Source organism: Acipenser ruthenus, chromosome 22, assembly GCF_902713425.1.
Source record: "Acipenser ruthenus chromosome 22, fAciRut3.2 maternal haplotype, whole genome shotgun sequence".
Classification (NCBI taxonomy): Eukaryota; Metazoa; Chordata; class Actinopteri; order Acipenseriformes; family Acipenseridae; genus Acipenser; species Acipenser ruthenus.
In genome coordinates, this window is record NC_081210.1 from 6,871,292 (window position 1) to 6,897,071 (window position 25,780).

The 25,780-nt window shown below is 40.8% G+C and overlaps 3 protein-coding genes, 1 long non-coding RNA gene and 1 other non-coding gene across 5 annotated transcripts; 2 read left to right on the plus strand and 3 right to left on the minus strand.

Moving 5' to 3' along the window:
- Positions 1–3,193: 3,193 nt before the first annotated feature.
- tbl3 (transducin beta like 3) lies at positions 3,194–16,756 on the minus strand. The gene is made up of 23 exons (XM_034051975.3): positions 16,514–16,756; positions 16,327–16,378; positions 15,976–16,071; positions 15,706–15,753; positions 15,252–15,393; positions 14,748–14,832; positions 14,439–14,609; positions 14,083–14,158; positions 13,885–13,981; positions 13,359–13,576; positions 12,906–13,047; positions 12,307–12,365; positions 12,018–12,124; positions 11,329–11,464; positions 10,998–11,228; positions 10,272–10,342; positions 9,967–10,123; positions 9,719–9,777; positions 7,035–7,138; positions 5,827–5,898; positions 5,108–5,266; positions 4,449–4,539; positions 3,194–4,036 (listed from the first exon to the last, which is right to left on the minus strand). The coding sequence occupies exons 1-23, from the start codon at positions 16,546–16,548 to the stop codon at positions 3,577–3,579; spliced, it is 2,868 nt and encodes a 955-aa protein (XP_033907866.3). The 5' UTR covers positions 16,549–16,756; the 3' UTR covers positions 3,194–3,576.
- A 332-nt stretch (positions 16,757–17,088) lies between these two features.
- rnf151 (ring finger protein 151) lies at positions 17,089–20,919 on the plus strand. Its single transcript, XM_034051772.3, has 4 exons — positions 17,089–17,387; positions 18,747–18,892; positions 19,184–19,280; positions 19,833–20,919. The coding sequence occupies exons 1-4, from the start codon at positions 17,385–17,387 to the stop codon at positions 20,283–20,285; spliced, it is 699 nt and encodes a 232-aa protein (XP_033907663.3). The 5' UTR covers positions 17,089–17,384; the 3' UTR covers positions 20,286–20,919.
- Positions 20,920–20,976: 57 nt separating this feature from the next.
- LOC117973659 (uncharacterized) lies at positions 20,977–22,797 on the minus strand. Its single transcript, XR_004664097.2, has 3 exons — positions 22,651–22,797; positions 21,691–21,898; positions 20,977–21,506 (listed from the first exon to the last, which is right to left on the minus strand). It is a non-coding gene; the product is annotated as an uncharacterized LOC117973659 (long non-coding RNA).
- On the minus strand, positions 22,140–22,268 carry LOC117431849 (small nucleolar RNA ACA64). Its single transcript, XR_004548727.2, has one exon. It is a non-coding gene; the product is annotated as a small nucleolar RNA ACA64 (small nucleolar RNA).
- Positions 22,798–23,609: 812 nt separating the features above from the next.
- On the plus strand, positions 23,610–25,725 carry LOC117431243 (small ribosomal subunit protein uS5-like). The gene is made up of 7 exons (XM_034051996.3): positions 23,610–23,767; positions 24,029–24,118; positions 24,337–24,444; positions 24,531–24,704; positions 24,789–24,948; positions 25,218–25,309; positions 25,609–25,725. Exons 1-7 carry the CDS (start codon positions 23,636–23,638, stop codon positions 25,687–25,689), a joined length of 837 nt encoding a protein of 278 aa, XP_033907887.1. The 5' UTR covers positions 23,610–23,635; the 3' UTR covers positions 25,690–25,725.
- Positions 25,726–25,780: the final 55 nt, after the last annotated feature.

Here is a 25,780-nt window from a genome sequence, read left to right on the forward strand (position 1 = left end):
CCCAGTATCTTTATATTAATTATTCTCTTAATAGCATAAAATGCCCTGCGTGCCTTTTCTTTTAGTGCATTCACTCTCTATGTGTGTGTGTGTGAAATATTCATAGCAGATTACTGTTGTTACACTCTGTGTAGTTCTCAATGAGGTTATGTGCAACAATGCAAGTATTTATCATGAGTGTGTTTAACATTGTTTCAGTTGCTGTGAGCGTAGGTGTTTTTGTTATTGCCTTTTGATACTGTATCCATAAAAATAACAACTGCATTTATCGTGCATGCTGGCAGATTTGGCAAATGTATGATTCGGCATAAATAGGTAACTTGGTGATTCTTTTAACTGTTTAAATTGTGAACTGCACTCAAGGCTTGCCATAAGGTTTTGTTGTTTGTCTATTTTAACCCCCCCCCCCCCCTTGGAAATTCACACCCTGTATTTACATTATGTCGTACAAGTTTTTTTTTGTGTGTGTGCTGTGTAGAAATAAAGATTTGAAAATGACGTCTTCTATATGTAGTTCTTTACAATGGCATCCCTTCATGTCCATCCAGAAAGTCGATCCTGTTGTGGTATTATAAGGTGCATCATGGTGTCCTGCCTGAGGCTCTGGAAGTTTGGCGCTCAAATCCTCGCCTTCAGTGGCTGGTACATTGCGACTGATAGCGATATTGTGCAAAACAATGCAGGATAGAATTGTTGCATGCCCCTAGCGGTCCCATACGCAGGTAATTCAGACAAGCGAATCGTCTCATCTTAACTCAAGCACTCCGTTAATGCATTCTATTGTGAATCTCGTTTTAGTTATTTAATTTCTGCCAAGTAAATACAATAAATATTCTTCGCATGCTTTATATGTGCAGTAACATTAAAAGTGAATATTCAGGGTTTTGGGTTTTTTTTTTTTAAATATAAAACATAATAAATAAATAAACCTGTGTATTAATACTCAGAATTATCACCGGTCGTATCTTTTTAAGTTAGGCTTTGTCATAAATAATGGCCTATTTAAAAAAAAAAGGCTATAATCTATTAAGAACTACTTCAAAAACAGGATTTTGTAATCGTGATTATTTGTAATCTGGATCCAGCAGTGACACTTTCTGAAAAAACAGATCAAAACAATGCGGATAAAAGTAATCTCAATCACAAAATCTGGATCACTGTTATCCAGATAACATCAGATCCCTCCTAAACCTTCTCTGAAAACGGTAACACAAGAGACTCATCTGTGTCTTTACAGTTCCCTTTCAATTCGAAGAGGACCGCCAAAACAATACTTTTGGGATATGCCTGCTTGTCAGGTATTTGCTGAGCATTTTATATCAAAGCTACTGATAGGCCCCTCCGTGGAATGACGTCCTCGGTCCCGAGGTAATAGTCACTACACAGAGACTTCAGTCTCTTGCCTTTCACGAACAGGTAGGTAGGGTGAGTATAAACTAACCTTCCAGTTATTTTTTCTGTAGTTTCCTTGCAATTGTATCGCTAGAAGTAGGCTTGCCACTTCTTCGGAATCAGAAACTGGGCAGCTGAAGGCTTAGCTAACGCTACGCAACTGCGCAGCCTAGTGCCCCCTATCAGCTGACTAGGCCCCAGGGCCTCGACGCCTCGGTGCATTGACGCCCTTGGTACAAGCCATGCCAAATTTTCACCCGTTCACGTCCTGCAGGCGGAATCTGCCCCCGCAAGACAAACACAGCCTGTGTGTCAAGTGCCTGGGCATAGATCACACCTATGCTGCCTTGTCCTGCACTATTTGTGCCAGATCCAAAGGGAAAACCTTGCAAAACAGAATAGCACAGTTCACAGGCACCCTTGCGTCCAGCCTTCAAGCCCGGCACACTGTATACCTTGTGCACAGGCTTCAGCCCTTTCCTGCCGTAACTGCTCTAGATCCCCCTTGAGGGGTAGAAAGAGAGCGAGGAACGCAGATCAGACGAGGGACATTGCCTTATTATAGATCTCAGCCTCTCCTTAGCCCTCCGCACATTCTCAAAGTGAATGGGCGCCAACCTAGCTCCCTTGTGGCTGGACGACTGGTTGATATGTTTCCAGTCCCAGGAGGGGGCAGTGGCCCACACAAGGATTGTGATGGAGCATCTGTTGAGGCTGGGTCTCACCCTCAACGACGCGAAAAGCCAATTAATACCGGTGCAGAGTACGGTCTACTTGGGTCTCCGACTGGATTCCCTTACGATGCAAGCCTACCTGTTGGACGACAGAGTAGCTGCCATTCGCAACTGTCTGGCCCTGTTTCATCTAGGGTCCACAGTACAATTGGTGTTGTGCCAAAAATTATGACTGTCTGTGCACAGTTCCTGTATGCATGTTTGGGACAACGGTAATAGTGTCGTTGTGCACGAACCCTGCTTTCCTCCCTAAGGTGATTACAGCATTTCACTTGAATCAGTCAGTGGAACTAGAGGCTTTCCATCCCCCACCCTTTGTGGAAGAGACAGATAGGAGATTAAATTCCCTCTGCCAGGTTCAGGCATTGAGATGCTATGTGGACAGAACAAGAGCGCTGCGTCAGTCTGAACAGCTCTTCGTCTGTCATGGTGAAGAGACCCGAGGTCAAGCCCTCTCTTAGCAGCGACTGTCCCATTGGATTGTGGACAAGGTGTCGACTGCGTATAGTAATGCCCGCCTATCGCCAGCTGGGAGGGTGGCTGCGCATTCTACTAGAGGTGTGGCTATGTCAGGGGCCCTCTTCAGAGGTGCCTCATTGACTGATATACGTACTGCGGCTAGCTGGGCTACAACGCATACATTTACCAGGTTCTGCCGACTTAATATCGTAGATTCCTCTATGCCTTCAATAGGCACCAGGGTCCTTAAGGTTGCACACTCACACCACCAACACTAGAGCGGTACGAAGGTGTCCCTCATGTGCTGTCTGCTCATTCTCCCTCGCAACGACTTTGATATACTTTCCCAAAAGTATTGTTTTGGCGGTCATCTTCGAATTTAAAGGGAACAATAGGTTACGAATGTAACCCCGGTTCCCTGAAAGAGATGACTGCCAACCTTGCGAGGTCACATCACTCGCATTCGCGGGTTCAATGCAAGAGACTGACGTCTCCGTGTAGTGACTATTTATTACCTCAGGAGACAGGACCAAGGACGTCACTCCACGGAGGGGCCTATTGGTAGAAACCAAAACCTTAGGGCAAACAAAAGCTACATATTACACACATTAGTTGAGAGAGGAGCAAAAGGTTTTTATTAGTTCAAATTAGTTCCAAAAGTGTTTTTATTAAAAGTGTATTGGTCATACAATAATTATAGATGCATAGATGACTCAGTGTGCAAGTGTATGTTATTTTTTTCCCCCCCAGATTGCCTGCTCCTGCTGTAAAAATAAAACCTTTACAATATTCAGTCATTTCATTTCAATGGACCTCCTGCCTCGTGACACTGCATCTCAAAAGATGCGCTGCTATTAGCCAGTTTCTTACATTTTGTTTGCTCTAGTTGCAATGAATGACAAGGAGCTCAAACCGACTACCCACCGAGTCAAGGACAGAGCTGGGATTTAAATCCCAGGGTCTCCAGTCAGTCGGTCCTTTTCTTGGTCCATCACCTTCTCAGTCTCATTGACCTGGTGCGGGGGGTTACCGATTGCGTTTCTGCTTGGTTCCCAGCGGTCATCGTCACCAGTCTTGCTTCCGTTTCTCTTCTAAGAAGTTGCTGTTCCTCGTTCTCCATCCCTTCCATCTGTTCTTCACCATCCGAATCCCCTTCGCTGCTGGACTCTGGCTCGATGTTCTCTTTACCTTCCTCTGGCAACGCCATCTTCCTGCTCTTCACACCTTTGTTGGCAGCGCTTACATCATCATCACTCTCTCCGTCTTCCTGTTGTGAGCTCTCTTCCTCCTCCTCTACCTCCCCTCGCCCCCGTCTCTCAGCCTCCTCAAGTCTTGCAGAGTCCCCACCCTCTGAATCCAGGCCCTTGCTAGGATTTGGATCGATCGTGAACAATGGTGCCGGTCCACCCAGAGAAGAGGACTCCATTTCTTCATCCTGGTTTTCCCCGCAGCTGAAAATACACATTTCCAGGAACAGATGAGAAGAGATGCATTTGTATTTACACAATAAAGAAACAAAAACAGTTCTAGGAATGTCAAGCATTTGACTGCAATTTATGAACAAGACAACAGGGTAGGTCTCTATTCAATGTGCAATGAGTCACGGTTACTTTTTGAAAATGGTTTACTTCCTTCATGAGGCATTATGCATTTCCTTTAAATCAATCCTGCATGCCCAGTCTCCCATGCACACAGATTATATATACACATGCCGATAGTTTTGAAGATTACAGGAATTTGTTTTTAATTGCATAAAGTATACTCAAGTGTCTATCGTGTACATAGCTATCGCATTATGCAAACAAATGCCTGGCGTGTTTAGTGTATTGTTATTCATCTGAAAATGTATTCTCTTGAGCTCACCTGGCATTGCCAGTCAGCCTCATGTTCTCCCACATGTAATCTACAAACATTGAGGCTTGAAGCAGCCTGCTGATCCTTTGGAAGTGCCGCTCTGCAGATGGTAAATAAAGAGTTAAAATTACAAAGTAGATACAAAGTCACTGATGCATTAGAGTAAACTTTATTCTGCTTGATGAAGTGAACTATCCTGGGTCGATTTTTCTCCCTAACCTACGGGACCACAAAGGCCAATTCAGTGCTTCTTGTGGCTTCTAACCAATATCAGCAGCTCAGTAACCACCATGACTCAAACGCAATTACTTTTAACCCAGAATCTATGATCGAGTGTCTGAAGTTATGGTATTGTTAACATAGAAATCGTGCAGACCACACTATTAACACTTTCCATCCCTAATGGGCGAGGCTGAACAAACGTCTCAGACAATAAAAAACAATAAAGTAAATCAGACCCAGGTTCCTTATATGTATCAACTTTCTAATCGTTGTATAACCTTTTACAGCAGCACTTAAAACTACACAGATCTTCAAAGTGGTTTTATAGGGATGTTTGACAGGGCTCTCACGCATACCCCTATTTGTATGACTTGTATAATTCTTAGGGTTATAGTTCTGTTGCTGATTGTCGAGTGGTTGACATGACTAACAGCCCGATTGCTCACCGGTGTATGGAATGAGCCCCTCCAGTGCTGCCCTGACCCCACTGTACTGCAACAGCTCCTCAGGGCTCTCGTGCTGCAGCAGGACCTGCACCACCGCCTGGGCCTCCTGGCAGTTCCTGGCGTTGGTGTTCCACACCCCACAGAACCGCATCACTGACTCTGCAACCCAGAAACATTGGGGACTACATGGCCATTCTCCATTTTCCCTTCTCACACACCTGTCTCCCTGCTGCACCCAAACCAGTGCACATACTAAACCTTGGCTTAGCCCACTGATTCAGCACTGATGAGGGTTTAACAAGCACAGAAGTATTTAAATACAATTTTAAATAAAGCATAAATAAAAATAGATGGCCATTTTTTTGTAGAACAAGGAGCAAGACTTTTTGCAATGATGGTTCAGGCTGTTTTGTAGCATAAGCAGCAGAACACAATAAAACTCCTGTGCTTCAACTATTCTCAAAAGACCATGTATCCGGTTGCTTTTTCCTGTTATTCTTTGAACAGTGTTCCGTGGCATGCTGCAGATTATTAACAAAAGGAACTGACATTTCAAGGTATTGCAAAAAGATTGTCAGAAATTCAATACTCCAGGAGGAGGCAGGGATCTGAGCTGCATCTGCTAGGTATAACATTAAAATACTGGTCTGGAAAAAGCACAACCAAACATAACTACCCAGAGTAACAGATACAGATAAGATATAAAAAGGTGTACAGACCTTTTTGATCCCGTCGTAATTTTAAAATCGTTTTTTCAAGCTGCTCTGCACCATCGTCATTTGTAAGAATTCCTGCAAACAAATAAATATACAAATAAAAAATAGACAAAACCTTGTTAAAACCATAATGAGATTAATAGTAGACAGACAAGTTTAATGAGGTTGAATGGCAAGATGCATTTAATCTGTTTACTTGGAATGACTTGCATTTTTTAAATCTAATAACCTCTTGCCCACAACTAACAAAGTCATCATTCATGGAAGGCATCTTGGCTCATTTCTATCCCCATAGAAACTTGCCAAGCCGTAGAAAACACTAGACGTTAATTATGCCTATTCCTTCACTTTATAATTACCTGAAGACTATCAGCATTCATGCAGCATGCCTCTTTTGACATTATCAAATCTGGCAATGAATCACTAAAATAATGTCTGTGATCTGTTTAGCAAAACAATCGTTTCAGTTTCTATACAGTAGTCTGTCGCATATCTGACTGCGGTGGGATATGTAAGGGCGGATATGTAAAAGGTCGGATGAATGAATCCTGTTTTAAATACCATTAAGCACAGCTGTAACAATTACTACATTCACACAACTATTGTTTTGAGATTCAGCTTTTATTAGGGAGCTCCCCTAAATCCCTTGTTTAGAAAGATACAGGATATTAATGCTTGTGATAGAGTAGCCGTCTGCTGTGTGGGTGCGTGCATTCGCTGCTGAGTGACAGGCAGGAGACCGAGACAGAGGCTGAAGTTGATACGCCCCCCGCAGGCGAACAGGATTTATTTACATATCAACACATTGAACAGCTCACATGACACTGCCAGCAATGGCAGCGCACGGAGCACATACAACACAGTGTACAAAAACTTTGGTAGGATCTACGATCTCCGAACTAATCTTCTCTGTTCAATAATAGACTATCGTTGCTGAAGAGGTTGATCATGGGGGACACACAGTTAGGGCAGATATGCAAAGGATTACTGTAATAATGTCCGTGCTACACTGGAATTGTTTTTTATTTGGCTTTGTGAAAGCAGAGTTCACAGAACGTTACAGACACACCACACAGTTAGGGAGCTCTGGAGGGTACATTTCTATGTCTGCTATATTTCCTAAGAGTGTATTTTACATTAGTGTTTGTTGTTTAACATGTAGAGTTGCAGTCAGAATGGAAGATACTATCTGACCCAAGTTCAAAGCATACCTTTGATGACCATGAGCACGGTGTGAGGTTGATTTAAGGAGATTGCCAAGCCCATAGCCTTGACATACTTTTTTTCGTGTATGAGGTTGGAGAGCTCTTGCTGTCTGAAATAAAAAAAAATCAATTTCTTGTTAATTCGAATTTCAAGAGACCAGCCATAAATGTAGTCTGATCAGTAATTCTTGTTATCAGGCGCCTGAAGCCAAATGCATGCTGTCAGTATTTATTGAAGTTACAATAACACTAAAATCAAATTTCAATTACAGAACAATGACAAACATTATGCATTTAAAAGTACTGTGCGTTTTATACGGCTGTAAGTGAACTTTTAAAAAGTACACATTAACTGCATGTGAAACCTGCATGTCCCATTTGTCGCTGTGTTCCTTTTCTCTTACTATTTTAAATTAATTGCTTGTGTGGCCTATTAAAGTCATCAATTAAATTACACATCCACTAATTTGCCTTTTTTCAAACTTTTCAGTTAGTGGTTTAATTTTTATATGCACAACAAATCAAAACAGAAGCAATGGGGTGTTCTAATAAATGTGCACATTACTGTGAGTTTACATATATATACAGTGCCTTGCGAAAGTATTCGGCCCCCTTGAACTTTGCGACCTTTTGCCACATTTCAGGCTTCAAACATAAAGATATGAAACTGTAATTTTTTGTGAAGAATCAACAACAAGTGGGACACAATCATGAAGTGGAACGAAATTTATTGGATATGTCAAACTTTAACAAATAAAAAACTGAAAAATTGGGCGTGCAAAATTATTCAGCCCCTTTACTTTCAGTGCAGCAAACTCTCTCCAGAAGTTCAGTGAGGATCTCTGAATGATCCAATGTTGACCTAAATGACTAATGATGATAAATAGAATCCACCTGTGTGTAATCAAGTCTCCGTATAAATGCACCTGCACTGTGATAGTCTCAGAGGTCCGTTTAAAGCGCAGAGAGCATCATGAAGAACAAGGAACACACCAGGCAGGTCCGAGATACTGTTGTGGAGAAGTTTAAAGCCGGACTTGGATACAAAAAGATTTCCCAAGCTTTAAACATCCCAAGGAGCACTGTGCAAGCGATAATATTGAAATGGAAGGAGTATCAGACCACTGCAAATCTACCAAGACCTGGCCGTCCCTCTAAACTTTCAGCTCATACAAGGAGAAGACTGATCAGAGATGCAGCCAAGAGGCCCATGATCACTCTGGATGAACTGCAGAGATCTACAGCTGAGGTGGGAGACTCTGTCCATAGGACAACAATCAGTCGTATACTGCACAAATCTGGCCTTTATGGAAGAGTGGCAAGAAGAAAGCCATTTCTTAAAGATATCCATAAAAAGTGTCGTTTACAGTTTGCCACAAGCCACCTGGGAGACACACCAAACATGTGGAAGAAGGTGCTCTGGTCAGATGAAACCAAAATCGAACTTTTTGGCAACAATGCAAAACGTTATGTTTGGCGTAAAAGCAACACAGCTCATCACCCTGAACACACCATCCCCACTGTCAAACATGGTGGTGGCAGCATCATGGTTTGGGCCTGCTTTTCTTCAGCAGGGACAGGGAAGATGGTTAAAATTGATGGGAAGATGGATGGAGCCAAATACAGGACCATTCTGGAAGAAAACCTGATGGAGTCTGCAAAAGACCTGAGACTGGGACGGAGATTTGTCTTCCAACAAGACAATGATCCAAAACATAAAGCAAAATCTACAATGGAATGGTTCACAAATAAACATATCCAGGTGTTAGAATGGCCAAGTCAAAGTCCAGACCTGAATCCAATCGAGAATCTGTGGAAAGAACTGAAAACTGCTGTTCACAAATGCTCTCCATCCAACCTCACTGAGCTCGAGCTGTTTTGCAAGGAGGAATGGGCAAAAATTTCAGTCTCTCGATGTGCAAAACTGATAGAGACATACCCCAAGCGACTTACAGCTGTAATCGCAGCAAAAGGTGGCGCTACAAAGTATTAACTTAAGGGGGCTGAATAATTTTGCACGCCCAATTTTTCAGTTTTTTATTTGTTAAAAAAGTTTGAAATATCCAATAAATTTCGTTCCACTTCATGATTGTGTCCCACTTGTTGTTGATTCTTCACAAAAAATTACAGTTTCATATCTTTATGTTTGAAGCCTGAAATGTGGCAAAAGGTCGCAAAGTTCAAGGGGGCCGAATACTTTCGCAAGGCACTGTATATATATATATATATATATATATATATATATATAAAGACAATTGTGTTCATCTATCTAGATCACTGCATGTGTAAATGGTTAAATTATAAGCTTGACACGTGTGTTCTGGCACCAACATCTGAAGACATTTCTTAGCCGTGCGCTCCTTTGTTTGAGAAAGACAAAGAGCAGATAAGGAATGTATGTCAACAACATACTTTGTGATAGTTCTGCACCACCCAGCATGTGCAAAAGCCAGACTACTTTTATTCAGAATATCCTTCTTTGTGTTTTCATTTCAAACACCTGGAGCAATGTCAATGCACATAAGACTAGGACTCAGAGGCTGTCTATGAGCGTTGTGTGCGCTTAAAAAAAATAAAAAATAAAAAAAGCATTTTAGAGCAGTGCTATAGGATACAGTTTTGCAGAAAGTCAGCCGGCAGTGCAAGTCTCAGAAGTTATTTTTCATCAGATGCAGTATTCAGATGCTTACTTCATGACCTGGTCTTCCTGCTTTGCTTGTTCCTCAGCAAGTTCAATTTCAGTGACATCCTTCGTAAAAGAAAAGAAATTAAATCTTTAAGATCTACTCGAAAGTACACAATATAATACAAAGTAGAAATTGTGGCTGTGCAAACAAAACAACCACACAAAAAAGGGGGGCATAAGGAGGTAACCCTAGCCCTATCCATGCTCCACTCTTCCAGAATCAGCAGCGTCCTCCTGCAGTGCAGCACTAACCTTCCACAGAGTGATGCAGGAGTCGGCCGAGCCAGTAGCCACCAGCTCATCCTTCTTGTTGCCATGGAGCCCCCAGATTTTGTCCTCGTGTGCGTCCACCGTCTTCACACACTCGTTCGTCTTGATTGTCCACAGCTTCAACAGCCCGTCAGACCCGCTGATCAGAGCGAGAGAGAAAGAGAGAGAGAGCTTTGGACACCATTTCATGTGATTGTTTTTTTATATTCCATTAGCAGACATATGTTACCTTTGAAACATTTACAAGAGAGCTCCAGTTTTAGTACTACTAAAAAAAAAGTAGTTACCTTGTCAACAACTGTGTTCCACGGCTCACAAAAATAACCTTCAGCACAGAGGCATCGTGACCTTCAAAAGTCTTCAACAAAAGATCATCATCATCATCATCATCATCATCATCATCAGAAAGACACCTCCATCATTCTATGCAATAATTCTACACTGCAACCCCCCACCCCCAAAACCAATTCACAACTGTATAACACAAAAAAATAGAATGCTTACTGACAATCCTCTCCCATGCACAGGAATTGTCAGCAGTTCTCACCGAACAAAGGATGACCTTGCAGAGAAACCTTCTGCACAGACTGCCTTTTTATAATTACTAGGTTGAAATAAGGAACATTTTGCCTATAGGCAGTCAAAATTTAAATAAAAAATTAGGGCAAACTATATTTTTTAAAGTGGCATACATTGTCGTGGTTATACATTACATTAAGGATTTAATCCTTGTGGCTAAACTCTACTGCACATGTTTTGTTATTCTACAATTATGATTGCACAAATGCAAATAAAACAATGCAAAAGTTGTAATCACGATTCTGACACACTCAATAACGGTCTGTCTATTAGTAATTATGTTAGTTCCAATATGGGTGCATTCTTGGTTCAAAATTAATAACGCATTTCTTTTCCTGGAGGATTTCTTATTCAAGCAGTCATTTTTATTCCAGGTGCAAATTACACCTACAATGGACCTGAACATACTGCACTGTTAAATAAGGAAAGCCTACCTTGAGGCAGCTGAAGTCCTGCAGCCCCCACAGCTTGACGGTGCCGTCGGCAGAGGAAGAGGCTAGGATCTGGTCCATGGGAGAGAACTGCAGGCACCATATCCCCCGCTTGTGCCCCTTGAACACCCCCAGAAGGGAGAGGTCTGTAGAGGACCAGAGCTTCGCTGTCCGGTCCTGGGAACCTGTTGCCAGCAGCTTGTCATTGGGTGAAATTGCAATGCTATTTATGTCCTGGGGAGAATGAGAGAAAGTAAAGAAAGAAAGGATGAGAATGGAACACTTTAAAAAGCTTTATAATAAAATGTGACCAATTGTTCAACTGTTGTCTTACCTTGTCGTGACCTTTCTCAGTGACACGTGCATGCAAGACTTCAGGGCCGCCTTCTCTCGTTGCCAGGGATTCTGGGAGATCCCAGACCTTTATCGTGCAGTCCTGACTGCCACTCACCACGAAGCTCTGCTTCATCCTGAGAAGAACAAAACCGAACAAAAGCAGGGAAACACATTATTTTTTAAACTAGAGCACTCGTTGTAGAGGTTCTGCTTGAGCCCTGTATATTAGCATCTCAAGGAATAAAGCTGTCAATTTGAACAGTTCCATGAATGTGTGTATGCGCAATGCAATGGAACCCATAAAGGAAGCCTGAAGACTGCGTACATAGCACAGGTGTGATACACTCCTATTGAATGTAGTGTTGGATAAAAGGAACCTTTTCTCATAGAATATGGCACATTACCAATTATTCCAAGTTGAGATAGCTTTGGCCTTCCTTACTTGAAAAGTTATTTTGAAACCATAGACTATACATAAATGAATGCCAGAATAGGCCACCATAAACTTCTGATAACCCAAATAAGGTTCATCCCAATTAGAGCAATTCCCAAGAAATATGAAAATACTGTATGCAAGTGTGACATACAGATTGTCCCTGTCACTATGGATACTCATCCCCTAAGGGATAATATAAGTATTATGTAGGGAGCTAGGAGTATATAGCTGTACCAAGAGACAGACCACACCTGGAGCAGGAAATACTTCCAATGGCATTTGCATGACCAGATCCCTGCGCCACACAGCACACCACCCCCGTTTCTGTATTCATCTGCCACACACGGATGGTCTTGTCCTGGATAGGAGGTAAAATCCTATGTAAGCAATTTATTTGGAAAAGAAAGTGTATTTGTTAATAGATTTGCTGAGAATATTTTCACAGAGGGTTTGCTTTTAAACTAGTGTCGTCTTATCTTGTGAAACAGATTCAGAGTCAGAGCTATGGAGCAGGACTCAGCACACGTCTTAATACGTTACCTTTGCACAGCTTGCAAACATGGAACCAGTTCTGAACACATCCAATGCCAAAACAGTCTCTGCAGAGAGAAAATTATAAAAGGAGTAGTTCTGTGAACAAAAGCAAGCAATGCATCTTCTACAGCACACTCTAATGTGATATTTCAACTTGTGTGGTAGTGCTCATTACAAAAGAATTCAAAGGTTTCGAGGGAGTTCTGATATAAAATGATTAATTTAAATGGTTTCAAGCATCACATGTGTGCTGTTTTAGATAATTTAGATTATGTTGCTGGGAGAGAATGTTTTTTACATTAAAATGCTCCCCCACCACCATTTTAACATGATTCGAAAAAAGATTGTCTTAACATTACATGTGAATGGGCAAACTGTGAAGAGATGACAGTTCTCAAACCACGCATACATTTAAAACTGATCACTTGTGCCACCTAGTGTTCAGACAGTGCCAGATTATTTCTTTAGTGATCCCTGGTTGCACATATATCAAATCACCTTTGGCAAATGCCCCCAAAAGTCTTCTGTACTAAAATCTGTAAGTACCATGCTTCTTGTACGTTCCTATATGTTTCATTTACCAGCTGCTCTGGAAGAATGCTTACCGGAATGCCCGTGCAGAATCTGACAGTTTGACGTGGCCAGATCAAAGACCTTCAGCTGAGAGCTGTTCGTCGCCACGACAATATGAGAGTCAGCTGGGCCCAGGAACTTCACATCCAAAACCTCATCGTTGTAGCCCACAAACTGGTAAGGAGGTGATCAGGAAGGTGTTATCACACAACAGCGTTACCGTTTTATTCTTGTCCAGAGCTGCACACTTTAAACCAGGATAGAGCCACAGCACCCCACAATTACATTCAATTTTTCAACATTCAACTTCGTTAAGCTAAATAGGAATAATAAAAACAAGCCCCCCCCCTCGTACTCCTTGTTAAACAATTGTACCTTTAATCAAAACATACAGCCATTATAAATGATTTAATAACCTAGTAAACTAGATTGAGAAGGCAGAAGACACTATGTCTATGAGAGAAGCATCAATCAGTGTTCCTCACCTGCTGCTCCAGAACCAGAGTGTGCAGGTCAGACAGCAGGAAGTTGTGCTCGGCGGTCACAGTGGCGATCCGATTGGTAGCGGGCAGCAGCAAGCAGTGGGTGAGGCTGTGCTCATCTGGCTCCTCCCCTCTTCCCACCTCCACTGGCTGGGGCCTGGCAGGCACAGTCTGGGTGAAGACACAGCGGGCAGAGCTAGCCTCCCACACCCGCAGCACACCTGAGGGGGCAGAGTCACAATATTAAAACAACATTTACATCGTGGAAGCTACAAACAAAATCTTAACACCTACTATACTTGCAGGTCTATCTAGATTAAAACAAGAGTATTGAGAGGAGGCTTGACTCTCCAATTAGGATTCTTGCTGAAAGTAAGATATTTGGGCTCCTTATGGCTGATTGTGACATGAAAGATATAAGATCTTGATATTGAGAAGAGAGTCAAATACACTTAACATTTTTTTCTTTTTGCCTTCCACAGTGCAAAACAAAAACAATGCGTCTGAATGGTTCAGTGACTGCACTCACCCTTGCTGCCGGCAGTGATAAAGTGGAGCGCTTCACTCTTCACTCCCAATTTAGAGAAGTCCCCTTGCTTAGGCAGCAGAACAACAGCTTCCACAGTCTGGGAGGGGGGGTAGGGAGATATTAATATGAAACGCAGGTACGGATACACAAAGTGTGTTTCCACTGCTCGAACCATGGTCTATACAACATTCTCCTTACCTCAAAAACAGGTACAGTCCTCGTAGGTGTCTTTGTTTTCAGATCCCAAACTATGCAGATTTTATCCCGTCCGGAACTAGAAATATAGATTCAAATGTTAAATGATACTACCAAAGAAAGCGAGTGATATTTCAAAGGCTAGACCCAGTGTACAGTATGTGTGTAGGTGGAAGAGACACAATAAACAACTTTTATTTTCATTTAACAAAATAAATCATTCTTCGGAGTCCAGACCTTGACAGAATTGACACATTTCATTTTGGCTGGAACACAAGGTCAAACAGCTGACAATACACTCTTTCTTTTCTAAAGTGGACACACATGCGACTGTAGCCAATCAGACAGAAGAGCAGTACCTGACAAGCGTGTTGCCGTCAGGAGCGAACGACAGCGAGGTCACAGCACTGTAGTGGCTCTCCAGGACAGACACACACTTGCTGGACTTCAGGTCCCAGATACGGATCTTACAATCCATCGAGGAGGAGAAGAGCTGCAGCCGGGAGATATCAGGATGGAATTCCACAACACTGGGAGGTTTCAAAGAAAAGGATTGCATTACACATGGTCATTCACAACCCTGGCCTGAATGTTCATATATTCCTCTATTCCATATAGGCTAGTAAAAAACACACAAAAGTTCCAGGCGTTGAATACAAATGTCTTACTGAACGACTCCAGAGGATCCCTTGAGGTTGTGAGTGCAGTACTGTTTCACCACATCCCAGACCTTGATGGTGCTGTCACAGCCTCCTAAAAACACAGAGCAAATTCAACAGTTACAAGGTGGGACAATCTGCAAGCATTTTTACACAAACATATTCACTATATTCTTGCACAGTGTAGCCTTTACTGTGCACACTTTATCAAAAAGCAAGCAGTTTGGTTTGTTTAGGGTTTATTTGCCCGCTTTTAACCCTGACAAATAAGCACGCCCCTGTAACTACTTGCATCGACAGCATAGGAAGTTACGAGGAACAGAAAACACATTCTACATTACATTCTTTTCTGTTACAGGAACACCTGTAGTTCAGGTATTTTCTACATGGGCTTACAAACGGGCAATGTATATTAAGCCTTATTCCAGAATACTCACTATTGCTTCAGAACAAGACCCTGAGCACTTGTCTTTGATTTAAAAAAACACACAAACAAAAAAAAAAACACAGTACCTGTAGCCAAGAGAGTAGAGGTGGGATCAAAGGTCATGCTGGCCACTGGTGCTGTGTGGATAGCTTTCCAGGTGCGAGTGCACTTGTTCTCCCTCCAGTCCCACTGCTTCAGCAGCAGAGCACGGCTACTCGTCACCAGGATCTGAAGCGGGTAAAGGACACAGCTTTTAACAAGCATCCCAAGTACAGTATGTACAATGGGGTCAATAACTGTTGAGTTCATGGGAGCACACATGCCAATGCAGCCAAGATCTTAAACTTGACATGACCAGGATCTGAACCAGCAAACTCCTGATCACTTGACTCACCCTGAACACCATGCGATAGTGCCTTACTGGATAGGCCACTGGTAACCCTGTATTTTTAGACAATTCATATTTTCATCATTTTATCTATATTTTGTTCTATACAGTATTGCATTTAACTATTGCTTCAATTGCTTTCGTAGCTTTACCTCATCATCTGGGCTGACCGTAAATGACGTAATGTCTTCTTGATCATCCTGTGAATAAATACATTGTGATTATTGGGAGTTGAGAAGGGGGGTTGTAATTTACTAATACAAATATTACTTTCTGGGTTACAGGATATTATAAATAGCAACAGAATTGATTAAAAAAACCAGGCGATTAGAAAAAAAATGATTTAACTTTAATAATAAAGTAATCTGCCATCACCCTTAAACTAGATAAAATGATCCATATAAAATGAACTGCACCCCTACCTGTTCAACTCTGTGAGAGACTCGTCCTGTTGCGATATCCAGGATATTGACTTTCGTACCACAGGTACAGAAAATGTATTTTCCATCTTTACTGATCTGAAGCATAAGGTAACAAAACAACATTGCATTTGTATAGGTAGGTTGGTAGGTAATATCTCTTAAAGTTCTTATCAAAACCTGCATAATTATGTTAAAGGCATTACCATATTATGGCAAGAACATTTTGGAATTAAGTCTAATGCTTAGATACATTTTCTACAGCTGTTGATTGCGACTTACTCGTTCTGCTTCAGTAAACGTAACAGACATATGTACATGAATATAACCCCGCGTTTTTATTGTGATTCTTACCTGAACCTTCCCACCTTTGTAAAATGGCTCAATTTTGCTGGAAACTGCGTAGCTAAAACAGAAAAGGGTACAATTTAACGTCAGGATGGTGTTTTCCATCACTCTTTCTAATTTAGTGAGAATAGCATGTTTAATTTTCTGCTGCTTTAGTACAATCATAGGCACTTCACTGTCCTGACCCACTTACTTTGTTTTGAACTGCAGGACGGTTTTGCTCGCCATTATTGGTTGTATTCCCGTGGTACTAAGAACTCTGAGATATTAAAATGCTTCTAATCAATTATGGACCACCAAAACCTAGCCAAGCTTGCTGTCTATCTGCCATGTGTTTCCAGCAACAGTTCCCTGGCCTGCGCACGCATTGTACGTCATCGCATGACAAAATGACACGTGGTTAGGGAACTTGCAGTGTTCTCACTGAAAGTAGTGTTGCTTATCAGGGAGTTTAACTTGTGTGTTTTATTATAATTTTCCATTTCTAAATCTCCATTTGGATAACTGAAGAAATCGTGTCATTACATTCAAGCAGGTTTATTAAAAAAAAAAAAAAATTGCAACAATGTTCTGCTGCTACATTTGGTTAAATGCACGTTTCTTTACGTTTTGGTCCCTGAAGTTATATAATATTACATATTTATTATATAATTAATCAAGCAAACACACATGTAAATAGTGAATGGTTAACCAATTACATATGGAATAAACTGTCAAATTGCCCTCTACAAATCAATATGCATGCACACAGTTTGTGGTAGTTTGCAGCTTAGTTAACTTATAGTGCATCTCATTAGAGGAGGCTTTTCCAGGTAAATCAATCAATTGGTCTGGAACCTAAACAAAGGCTTGTTACACGCATGCATCGAACACTTTGCAAGCATAATAACAGCCTAGTTCTATTCACGCCATTGTTGAACACGGTTACGCATGATCTGTGGTTGTTTTGCTGGAAGGATGCGCTCGTGAGAACAGCTGCTAAAAAGCAAACCATGAACAAACACATCAGACCGCTTTTGGAATGGCAACAGTGCTAGCGTCCAGGTGCCCGTGGTTTTGCAAAGATGGTGAGTTATTTATTGAAACTGGTTTTACTTGTAATGTAACAGTATCACTTCTGTGTTTAACGACATCATTTTTTTTATTATTGATATGTTACATTAAAAAAAAAATAATAATAAAGAGCCAGTGAATTTAAAAACAATTGAAAAACAAATCAAAGCAACAAAAAGTCTGTAATATAAACTGAATTAAGTCACAGTCTACATTGCCAATCTCAAGAAGTCGGCTTTGGGTTAACAGATTTCCAGATTGAAAAATCTGGACTTTTTTTTTTTTCTTCAATTCAATGACACAGGCGCGAAGCAGTCAAAATAATTCTATATAACCTAATCTTAATTTAAAAGTTAAACACCGGGTTTAATTATGTCAGATAGTAACAATTCCAGGAAATTAAACAGATTATGAAACACATAATCCATAAAATTGTTTATTTTATTTTTTTAATGGCAATCACACTGCTATTTTGTACGGTGTAAAAAAATTACAATTGCAAAACCGGGAACATTTTACAAAAACAAAAACAAATAGACTATAAAACTGTGACAATCCCATTTTTCATGAGACGCCTGTAACTACACTAAATGTGCAGCACTCCTCAAATCTGTATTTGCACGTTAGAAGAAAATCTCTCGCCGCGGTATTTTCTAATTTCCTTCTTGAAGTTATCCCGAATGTGATTGACTACTCTTGTGATTACGCTGTAAATACAAAGTCATAATACAAGCGACTACGTCCGCATCACTAGGGGTGCGTTCACGGAGATCATTCTGTGCAGAATCTGACCAGTAATAGCCAATGGGTGCCTTCACGGAGATCATGAAATTGGTTAGATTCTGCATAGAATCTACGCAGAATGATCTCCGTGAACATATCATAGGTACTACTGTAAAATGACCAGTGCCGACGTAAAAAAAGCGTATTTAATTTATATGTATTTAGAACACGTTCAATTTTATGTATTCTGATTGGTTTAAATCAAAACGTGTACTGACCCGTAAGTCCTTCCATAGAAACGTAACGGTTGAAAAGCGAGAGTTGTCACATGGTAGCTTTTTGCTGTTCCAGAATTAATAGGAATCGTTCACATGACAACCCATCTCACTCACTGTCTCATTCTGCTTGTGTTTAGTGCATATCTCATGTGTTCTGGTTTGTTTCTGAAATAACCCACATGTAATCTTATTTAATAGAGCCCTGGACTGAGTCTTTCAACATGGTTTCAATTACAGTTAAATGTCCCCTCAGCGGTATATCCTTGTAAAAAACAAAAACCCACTGGCTTGTTTTAAACATATTGGAATGAGCTAAGCACCCATATGAACGCGTGTGTAATTCTATGACTTAACGTATGTGTTCTTTAACAGAGCGGTGGTTATGATCTTGAGCAGTTTGTGGAGGTGCCAGACCAAGATCTTGTCTGCAGCATCTGCCATGGGGTTTTGAGATGCCCGGTCAGGGTGGCATGCAACCATATTTTCTGTAAGACGTGCATTTTGCAATGGCTGAAGAGGTAATCAATTGTGTGTGTGTGTTGATATTCCTAGCTCCGTGGCTTAAATTTGTGTGTGTGTGTGTATATATATATATATATATATATATATATATATATATATATATATATATATATATATATAAATATATATATATATATATATATATATATATATATATAATATATGTTTGTGATGCTGGTGCAAAACAGTGACCCTACAGTATTGTTCTAGTAATGAATTTAAGTTTACATTGCTGGGGTTATAGCGACATCTACTGGGATAAGTGTGAAACGCCTTTTTCCCTCCAGGCAGGAAACGTGTCCCTGCTGCAGAAAGGTAGTGCACCGGGAGTTGATGTTTGTGGTGTACAAACTCAGCAAATCCATCAGCCGTTTAAAGATAAAGGTAAGGAAACTATGACAAGCTTTTAAATCACAGTGGGCGATCCTAGCTCATTATTGATATCTGGCTGTAGATTAAATGTGTCAAAGGCATCCCTGTTTCTGCAAATGTACTGAGATACACTAGCTACACTTTCTATAGAGTCCTATAGACGTGAAATTTAACCGCAAAAGTTACAGTGCCACTAATTGAATAACCTTGACAGTCAGAGCTTGAAACTGGTACGTTTACATCTTGTCTATGTTTGTACACCACAAAAGTTATTGTATTTCTTGCTCTTATTGTAACGCTTGAAATGTTTTTGCCTACGATTGTAAGTCGCCCTGGATAAGGGCGTCTGCTAAGAAATAAATAATAATAATAATAATAATAATAATGTTTGTGTGTTGAGTAAAGGTGATGTAGTGTATGTGATCTTTATCGTATTATTCAAGTATAACAATATAACTGTAGGACAGTGTAAACCCCTTCTTTGTAATCTACAAAGAAAGCATTTTCCAGGGGCATTTTTGGATGACCAGAACAGCTAGGGTAACAGAGCTAATTTTTTTCCAGTGTAGGAATGAAATACATGGCTGCTGTGCCACCTTCCCCCTCTCGGATCAGTACGGTCACTCCACAGCATGTGACTTCAAGGTGACCAGCTGTCCTAATGAAGACTGCAAGGTGGAGGTCCTGAGGAAGGAGCTGGCGAGGCACCTGCAGAGCTGCGAGTTCTGGAAGGAGCCGTGCAGGATGGGCTGCGGGGCCGTGCTGACGCATCAGACCCACGCGCAGCACAACTGCTACAGGGAGCTGAAGAGGGAGTTTGAGGCTCAGCAGAGTACCCACAAGGCCATTGCTACAAAACTAAAGAAGAAGCTGTCCAAGATGCAGAGCACCATGTTGCAGATGAGGAGGCAGGTCGGTCTGATCTGTGACAGTCTGGAGGTAATGGATGATGAAGAGGACGAGGAGGAAGGTGATCATGCTGCCAGCAGCAGCGCAGAGTCCTCTGCCAATGTCTGAGTGACCCTCAAAAAGAACCCGCTTCTTTCTGTGTCCCTGGAATTGTAGGGTTCTAATGAATTTGCAGTCCATTAGCTTGCATTAAAATAGCTCCATAATCAAAACATTAGTCTTCCTTTTATAAACAGTGACACAAAAAAATCTAATGAAAGCCAATCAAAGGGTTTGGTAGGAATCAGCAAATATGAAATATGTTTGTTCATAGAGCTTATTGAGGAGTGTAACCAGTACTAGAATCAACCCCAAAGTTGGAAAGTGATTTTTTTTTTTTTTTTTTTGTTGGAGATTATGCATTAACTATGTATTGCAATGCTATTGTACATATTTATTTTTGAAACTATCAAAAGGTGTACACATTTTCTTTCATAATATTGTCACACAGGTTTATTAATGTTCCATAACTTTTGAATATTTCACTACACTTCCTTCAGGCAGGTTTTATTCAAAATAAAATTGTTTGGATATTGGTATGCTATACGCAGAAGTTTCATGTGAAAGTAGAATGCACATCTGTTCACAAATGTAATTTAATGTGTTCTGCCTGTAGAAGGATTGTGACTGCAACACCTGAATAATACGCTACATGTGCAAAGCAAAACCCTCAGCTCTCTAGCCCCTTGGAAAACAGTCAGGAGGACTGAACAAGCTTATAATGTATAAACATATATATTTAACCAAAAAAACACACACATTAAAATAAGTGTTTATTTTATTAAAAATCATAGTATAAACTAGTCTAAACAATACACACCAAGATCAACACAAATACAAAATGGATTAATTATCTGCGACTTTCATTCAACAAGTTCCACTGCTTGAGCCTAGACGTCAAAAGCTCGGCATTGGACTTGGTGAGACCAAGATCTCTAATCAAGTTGTTGAGGTCTTTTTGGTTGGGGTGGTATGGGTTTCTCTCCTCAGCGCCACCTCTGAAATTGTCATCTGGATCTACAACGTCTTCCTCGCTCTCTGACTTGCTGCTCTCTTCTAAAGACGGCTGCTCTCTCTCTGGAGGAGTGGGTACGGGGAGCTCATGGCAGTGTGGCACCGGGGCGATGGATGAAGGAAGGTCCGGATACATGATAGCAGGTGCATTCTTGCCAGTCCGACATTTGGAAGGGTCCACCATGCAGAAGTAGCAGTTGCTTGAGTGGTCAGTGGGTTCCCGCCAAATTCTTGGGATAGCAAACTTCATGGCTCTCTTTTCCCCTCTGTACCATCCTACAAAAATACATTCATTTCACCCATGACTAATGTGTAAGAGATTCTCGCAACATTTTTCATATACGATATATTTTTTCAATAACATTGAAAATTGTAAAACATTTTAAAATTAAAATTTTTTACAATTCTAAAAATTAACAAATTTTAGAACAAAATTCCGAGCAAAAATTGTCCATCTTACCTTCCAGAGTTTTTTTGCAGTGCTCTTAGGTGAAATGAGGTGCCCAGGGTTTGTCTTGATCCCCGACAGGCATGCGGAAATATGCCTTGTAGGCCTCGCACATCTTGGCAGATGCTTCAACGGAGTACTTTTTTGTTCTTGTCTTGATAAATTGGCCGCAGACATAGCAAAATGCGTCTGCCGGATGCTTGCAGCCTCTTGATGCCATCTGAGAAAAAAAAGCAGATATGCATCCACTTAGGCAGCTGGAATTAAACTGAACTGGTGGGCTTAAGGCCCCTGTATTTATACTACTATTTATATTACTGGAAAGTTCTAAAAGTTACTCCAAGTTTACTCAGCACTGAATCTGGAATGTTCTGGAAAATAGATAAATTTCAAAATATCACTGTCCTGAGAGATAAGCGAGTTAAATGCTTGCTGCATCTTAATACTCATTTTGACATCAACAGTGTAGGAACATGGGTTTAATCACCACACACAACATAAGTGGGCAATAAGCTTAATGTACCATTTTCATATAGGCACAGTTATCTTACCAAGGAAAACTAAAACATCCGAGGCAATTTTCAGACTGTGCCAAAAGGTAATGCAAAAAATACATTGTAAGACATATGTTAATCCAGTTCGAGTTTTTAAACGTGGTCCGATGTGCAAGCCACGTGGTCAACAAAGACATGAAACACTGAAGACAGAATTAACTACACCAAACGTCGCCTTGGTTCCGACTTAAATCAATGTTTACGGTACTAAATTGAACAAAACAATCTAGATTTACCCATATTTCAATTTTTTATTTTTATTATTATTATTGTTATTATTATCATCATCTTAATATAATACAAATCAACAGTCGACAATCTACGCATATCATCTGTGCAAAACCTAACATAATACACAAATAAATCTACTCAAAAAACCGCTGTTGAGCATGTTTTATGCAGTTAGAGAATACATTACCAATGAAACGCTCCATCATCGTCCGTGTGCGCTACCGAAAGTACCTTTCTGACTTGAGAGAAAGGCTTTATAGCCTCTGCGTGATGGTCCCCGAAATCTGAATAGCACATAATCTCAGGAGGTTTGTCTGTAAATGTGTGTAATTATACTCAATCTAGGCTTCTAGCCCTTAACCCGGAATCGGCCTAATCTAATAATATATGACAATAGCCAATATAGGTTTATGTAATATTCATTGTCAGGGGTGCACACCCGCGCTTGAGGCGCTTTTGCCACCCCAAATCTGAATAACAGTTTGGGATTGTATTAGCGACCGCGGTAGATTATAGTATATTCTGAGTACAGGGTTCAGCAAAGTCTCGCGAGCTGCCGGGCCCTTTAAATGCGCTGAGCGGCTGTTACTCCTCCTTCTTTATTAAAGATATCACGTAAGTAGTAATGGTGTTTCGAACAAGCGGTCAATCAACAAATCAATCCTCGGAAAATATTAAACATCCTTACTTTTCTGAGAAATGTGTTTGTGTAGTTGCTATGTAATTACGTTTACAGTTCTCCCTGATGGTATATTTTAAATGTTTTTTTTTTTTTAAATAAAATTTGACGAGCCGCTTTACGCGGTTATCACACCATGTAGGCCTCACTGTTGTTTTATTTTTTTTAAGTATAATGAAATAAAACGGGTTCTACGCCATGTTTTTAATTATTATAATAACATTAACTATTGAGTAAAAACATATGGCGTTAATCCTAACGGCCACTTTTATGTGACAATATCAGTATTTTAGAAAATGTAAGTTGTACCGTACGCCAAAACTGGATACTATTTGACCGCTGTTTATCATGCACGCTTCTTGTGACTTATTCGGTACAGCCAGGAATGCCTAATATTCTACCGAGTCAATGAAAAACCACAGTTACATTGTACGTGTTGTAAACCTCTTAATGCGCATGCGTTTACCTGGCATTATCCTGTCTCCTGCAGCAAATGGCGGACGACGCCGGTGCTAGAGGAGGTTTCCGAGGTGGTTTTGGCAGTGGGGGCCGGGGGCGCGGCCGAGGCCGTGGTAGGGGTCGCGGGAGAGGCCGTGGTGCCCGTGGCAAGGCCGACGACAAGGAGGTGAGTGCTGGGGGTTCAAACAATGCAGCGCGCTTCAATAGGATAGTGTGATTTATTATTTTCTATGTTCAACATTCAGTTTTGTTTTTACAATTCTGTGAATGAGTTTGATGCCTTGTCAGATCAATTGTATCCTATTGAACTTTAAGTTTTTTAATCGTTGGTGAATGGCAGGTTTGCAGATATATAACGGTCACATTTTGGTGTTAAACTATTTTTGTTAAATTCACTTAATAGCAACGTTTACTTTATTTTCTGCAGTGGGTGCCTGTGACCAAACTGGGTCGCCTTGTCAAAGACATGAAGATCAAGTCTCTGGAGGAGATTTATCTGTACTCGCTTCCCATCAAGGTACATGTGGTCTTTGATAATACAAGTTGGAGAACTGACACCCAGCAGAGGTAGCGGGTGGCATGATCTTTAGGTGTCTGAAAGTTAAGCAAGGTAAACCTTGGGTGTATTAAATCCTGGATGTGTTTCTTATTGGTTGTAGCAAGTCCCAGATTGTAATCCACCTGTCTGAAAACTTTGTAAAGCTTGATGTCTAACTTGTTTACTTTTCCTTCCAGGAGTCTGAGATTATTGACTTTTTCCTGGGGTCCTCTCTGAAAGATGAGGTCCTTAAGATTATGCCTGTCCAGAAACAGACCAGGGCTGGTCAGCGAACCAGGTTCAAGGTATGTTACGTTTTTGTCATCAACACTGTTGAAAGCTTTTGTTTTTTGTATTGGATACAATTATTCATTTTTTTCTTTCATGTTAGGCCTTTGTTGCCATTGGGGACTATAACGGCCACGTTGGTCTGGGTGTCAAGTGCTCTAAGGAAGTTGCTACTGCAATCCGTGGAGCCATCATCCTGGCTAAACTGTCCATTGTCCCTGTAAGGAGAGGTTACTGGGGTAACAAGATTGGCAAACCCCACACCGTACCTTGCAAGGTAGGAAAAGCAATAGATTTGTTAGTGTGACCATTGATCCAGCCTTTCCTGTTTTAATAACTGGTTTGTCATCTTCCTCATCAGGTGACTGGTCGCTGCGGTTCAGTTCTGGTGCGTCTGATCCCTGCTCCCCGTGGTACTGGCATTGTATCTGCTCCTGTACCAAAGAAACTGCTTACGATGGCTGGTATTGATGATTGCTACACTTCAGCCAGGGGCTGCACAGCCACACTGGGCAACTTTGGTGAGTTTGGACTTTATTCAGACCTAAATATGCCTGACTTTGTTGATGATGGATGTTTAAAGCTCTCAGCTCTGTTCAGATATACCTTTTACTGTGGTATAACTGTCGTTAATCGGGAGCGAAAGTAAATGAGTATCCTAATGCACGGCAGGTTAACCTCTTGATGGTCCTCCTGTTCCATTTTCTGAGCTCTACATGTCTTCTCAGTTTTCGTGTGTTTGTAAATGCTGTATACTAGATATTTTAACCAAATATTGTCTGTTCTACAGCCAAGGCTACCTTTGATGCCATCTCCAAGACCTACAGCTACCTGACCCCTGATCTCTGGAAGGAGACAATCTTTGCCAAGTCCCCATACCAAGTGAGTGTTATTTTTTTTTAAATGCGTTCTCTAAAATTGCTATCCGTTTGCATGATTAAATGGCTACAGCTGGGCTTCTATTTATTGAAGGTGGGGATGAATTCATGTTGGTGATCTAGAAGCCTATTTAATGTCATTTAACATTATATATATATATATATATATATATATATATATATATATATATATATATATATAATCTAGTCCCTGGTTTGTCCTCATTTAAGTCCCTTTTGTTGTAAAAGATGTCTAAAGACTTGATACCTGTAGTGCTAATGTAATGTGTTCTTGTTTTTCAGGAGTTCACTGATCACTTGGCCAAGACCCACACCAGGGTTTCTGTGCAGAGGACCCAGGAAGCTGTACCACCAACCTCTTAAATGTGTTTGAAGAAAATAATAAATATTTTCAACTGATACTGTAGTCTGTATTTACTTTTGTATTGTACCTGCCAATGCCACAACTTGCCCA

Coding starts and splice junctions, on each gene's coding strand:
- rnf151 (XM_034051772.3), top strand. Junction 18,893..19,183: donor ATTTTGCAATGGCTGAAGAG/GTAATCAATTGT, acceptor TTTTCCCTCCAG/GCAGGAAACGTGTCCCTGCT. Junction 19,281..19,832: donor TCAGCCGTTTAAAGATAAAG/GTAAGGAAACTA, acceptor ATTTTTTTCCAG/TGTAGGAATGAAATACATGG.
- tbl3 (XM_034051975.3), bottom strand. CDS start 16,548: ATGGCGAGCAAAACCGTCCTGCAGTTCAAAACAAA. Junction 11,465..12,017: donor GGAAGTATTTCCTGCTCCAG/GTGTGGTCTGTC, acceptor TGTTCTTCTCAG/GATGAAGCAGAGCTTCGTGG. Junction 4,037..4,448: donor AGGCTGACTGGCAATGCCAG/GTGAGCTCAAGA, acceptor GTGTATTTTCAG/CTGCGGGGAAAACCAGGATG.
- LOC117431243 (XM_034051996.3), top strand. CDS start 23,636: ATGGCGGACGACGCCGGTGCTAGAGGAGGTTTCCGAGGTGGTTTTGGC. Junction 23,768..24,028: donor GCAAGGCCGACGACAAGGAG/GTGAGTGCTGGG, acceptor TATTTTCTGCAG/TGGGTGCCTGTGACCAAACT. Junction 24,949..25,217: donor AGCCACACTGGGCAACTTTG/GTGAGTTTGGAC, acceptor TCTGTTCTACAG/CCAAGGCTACCTTTGATGCC.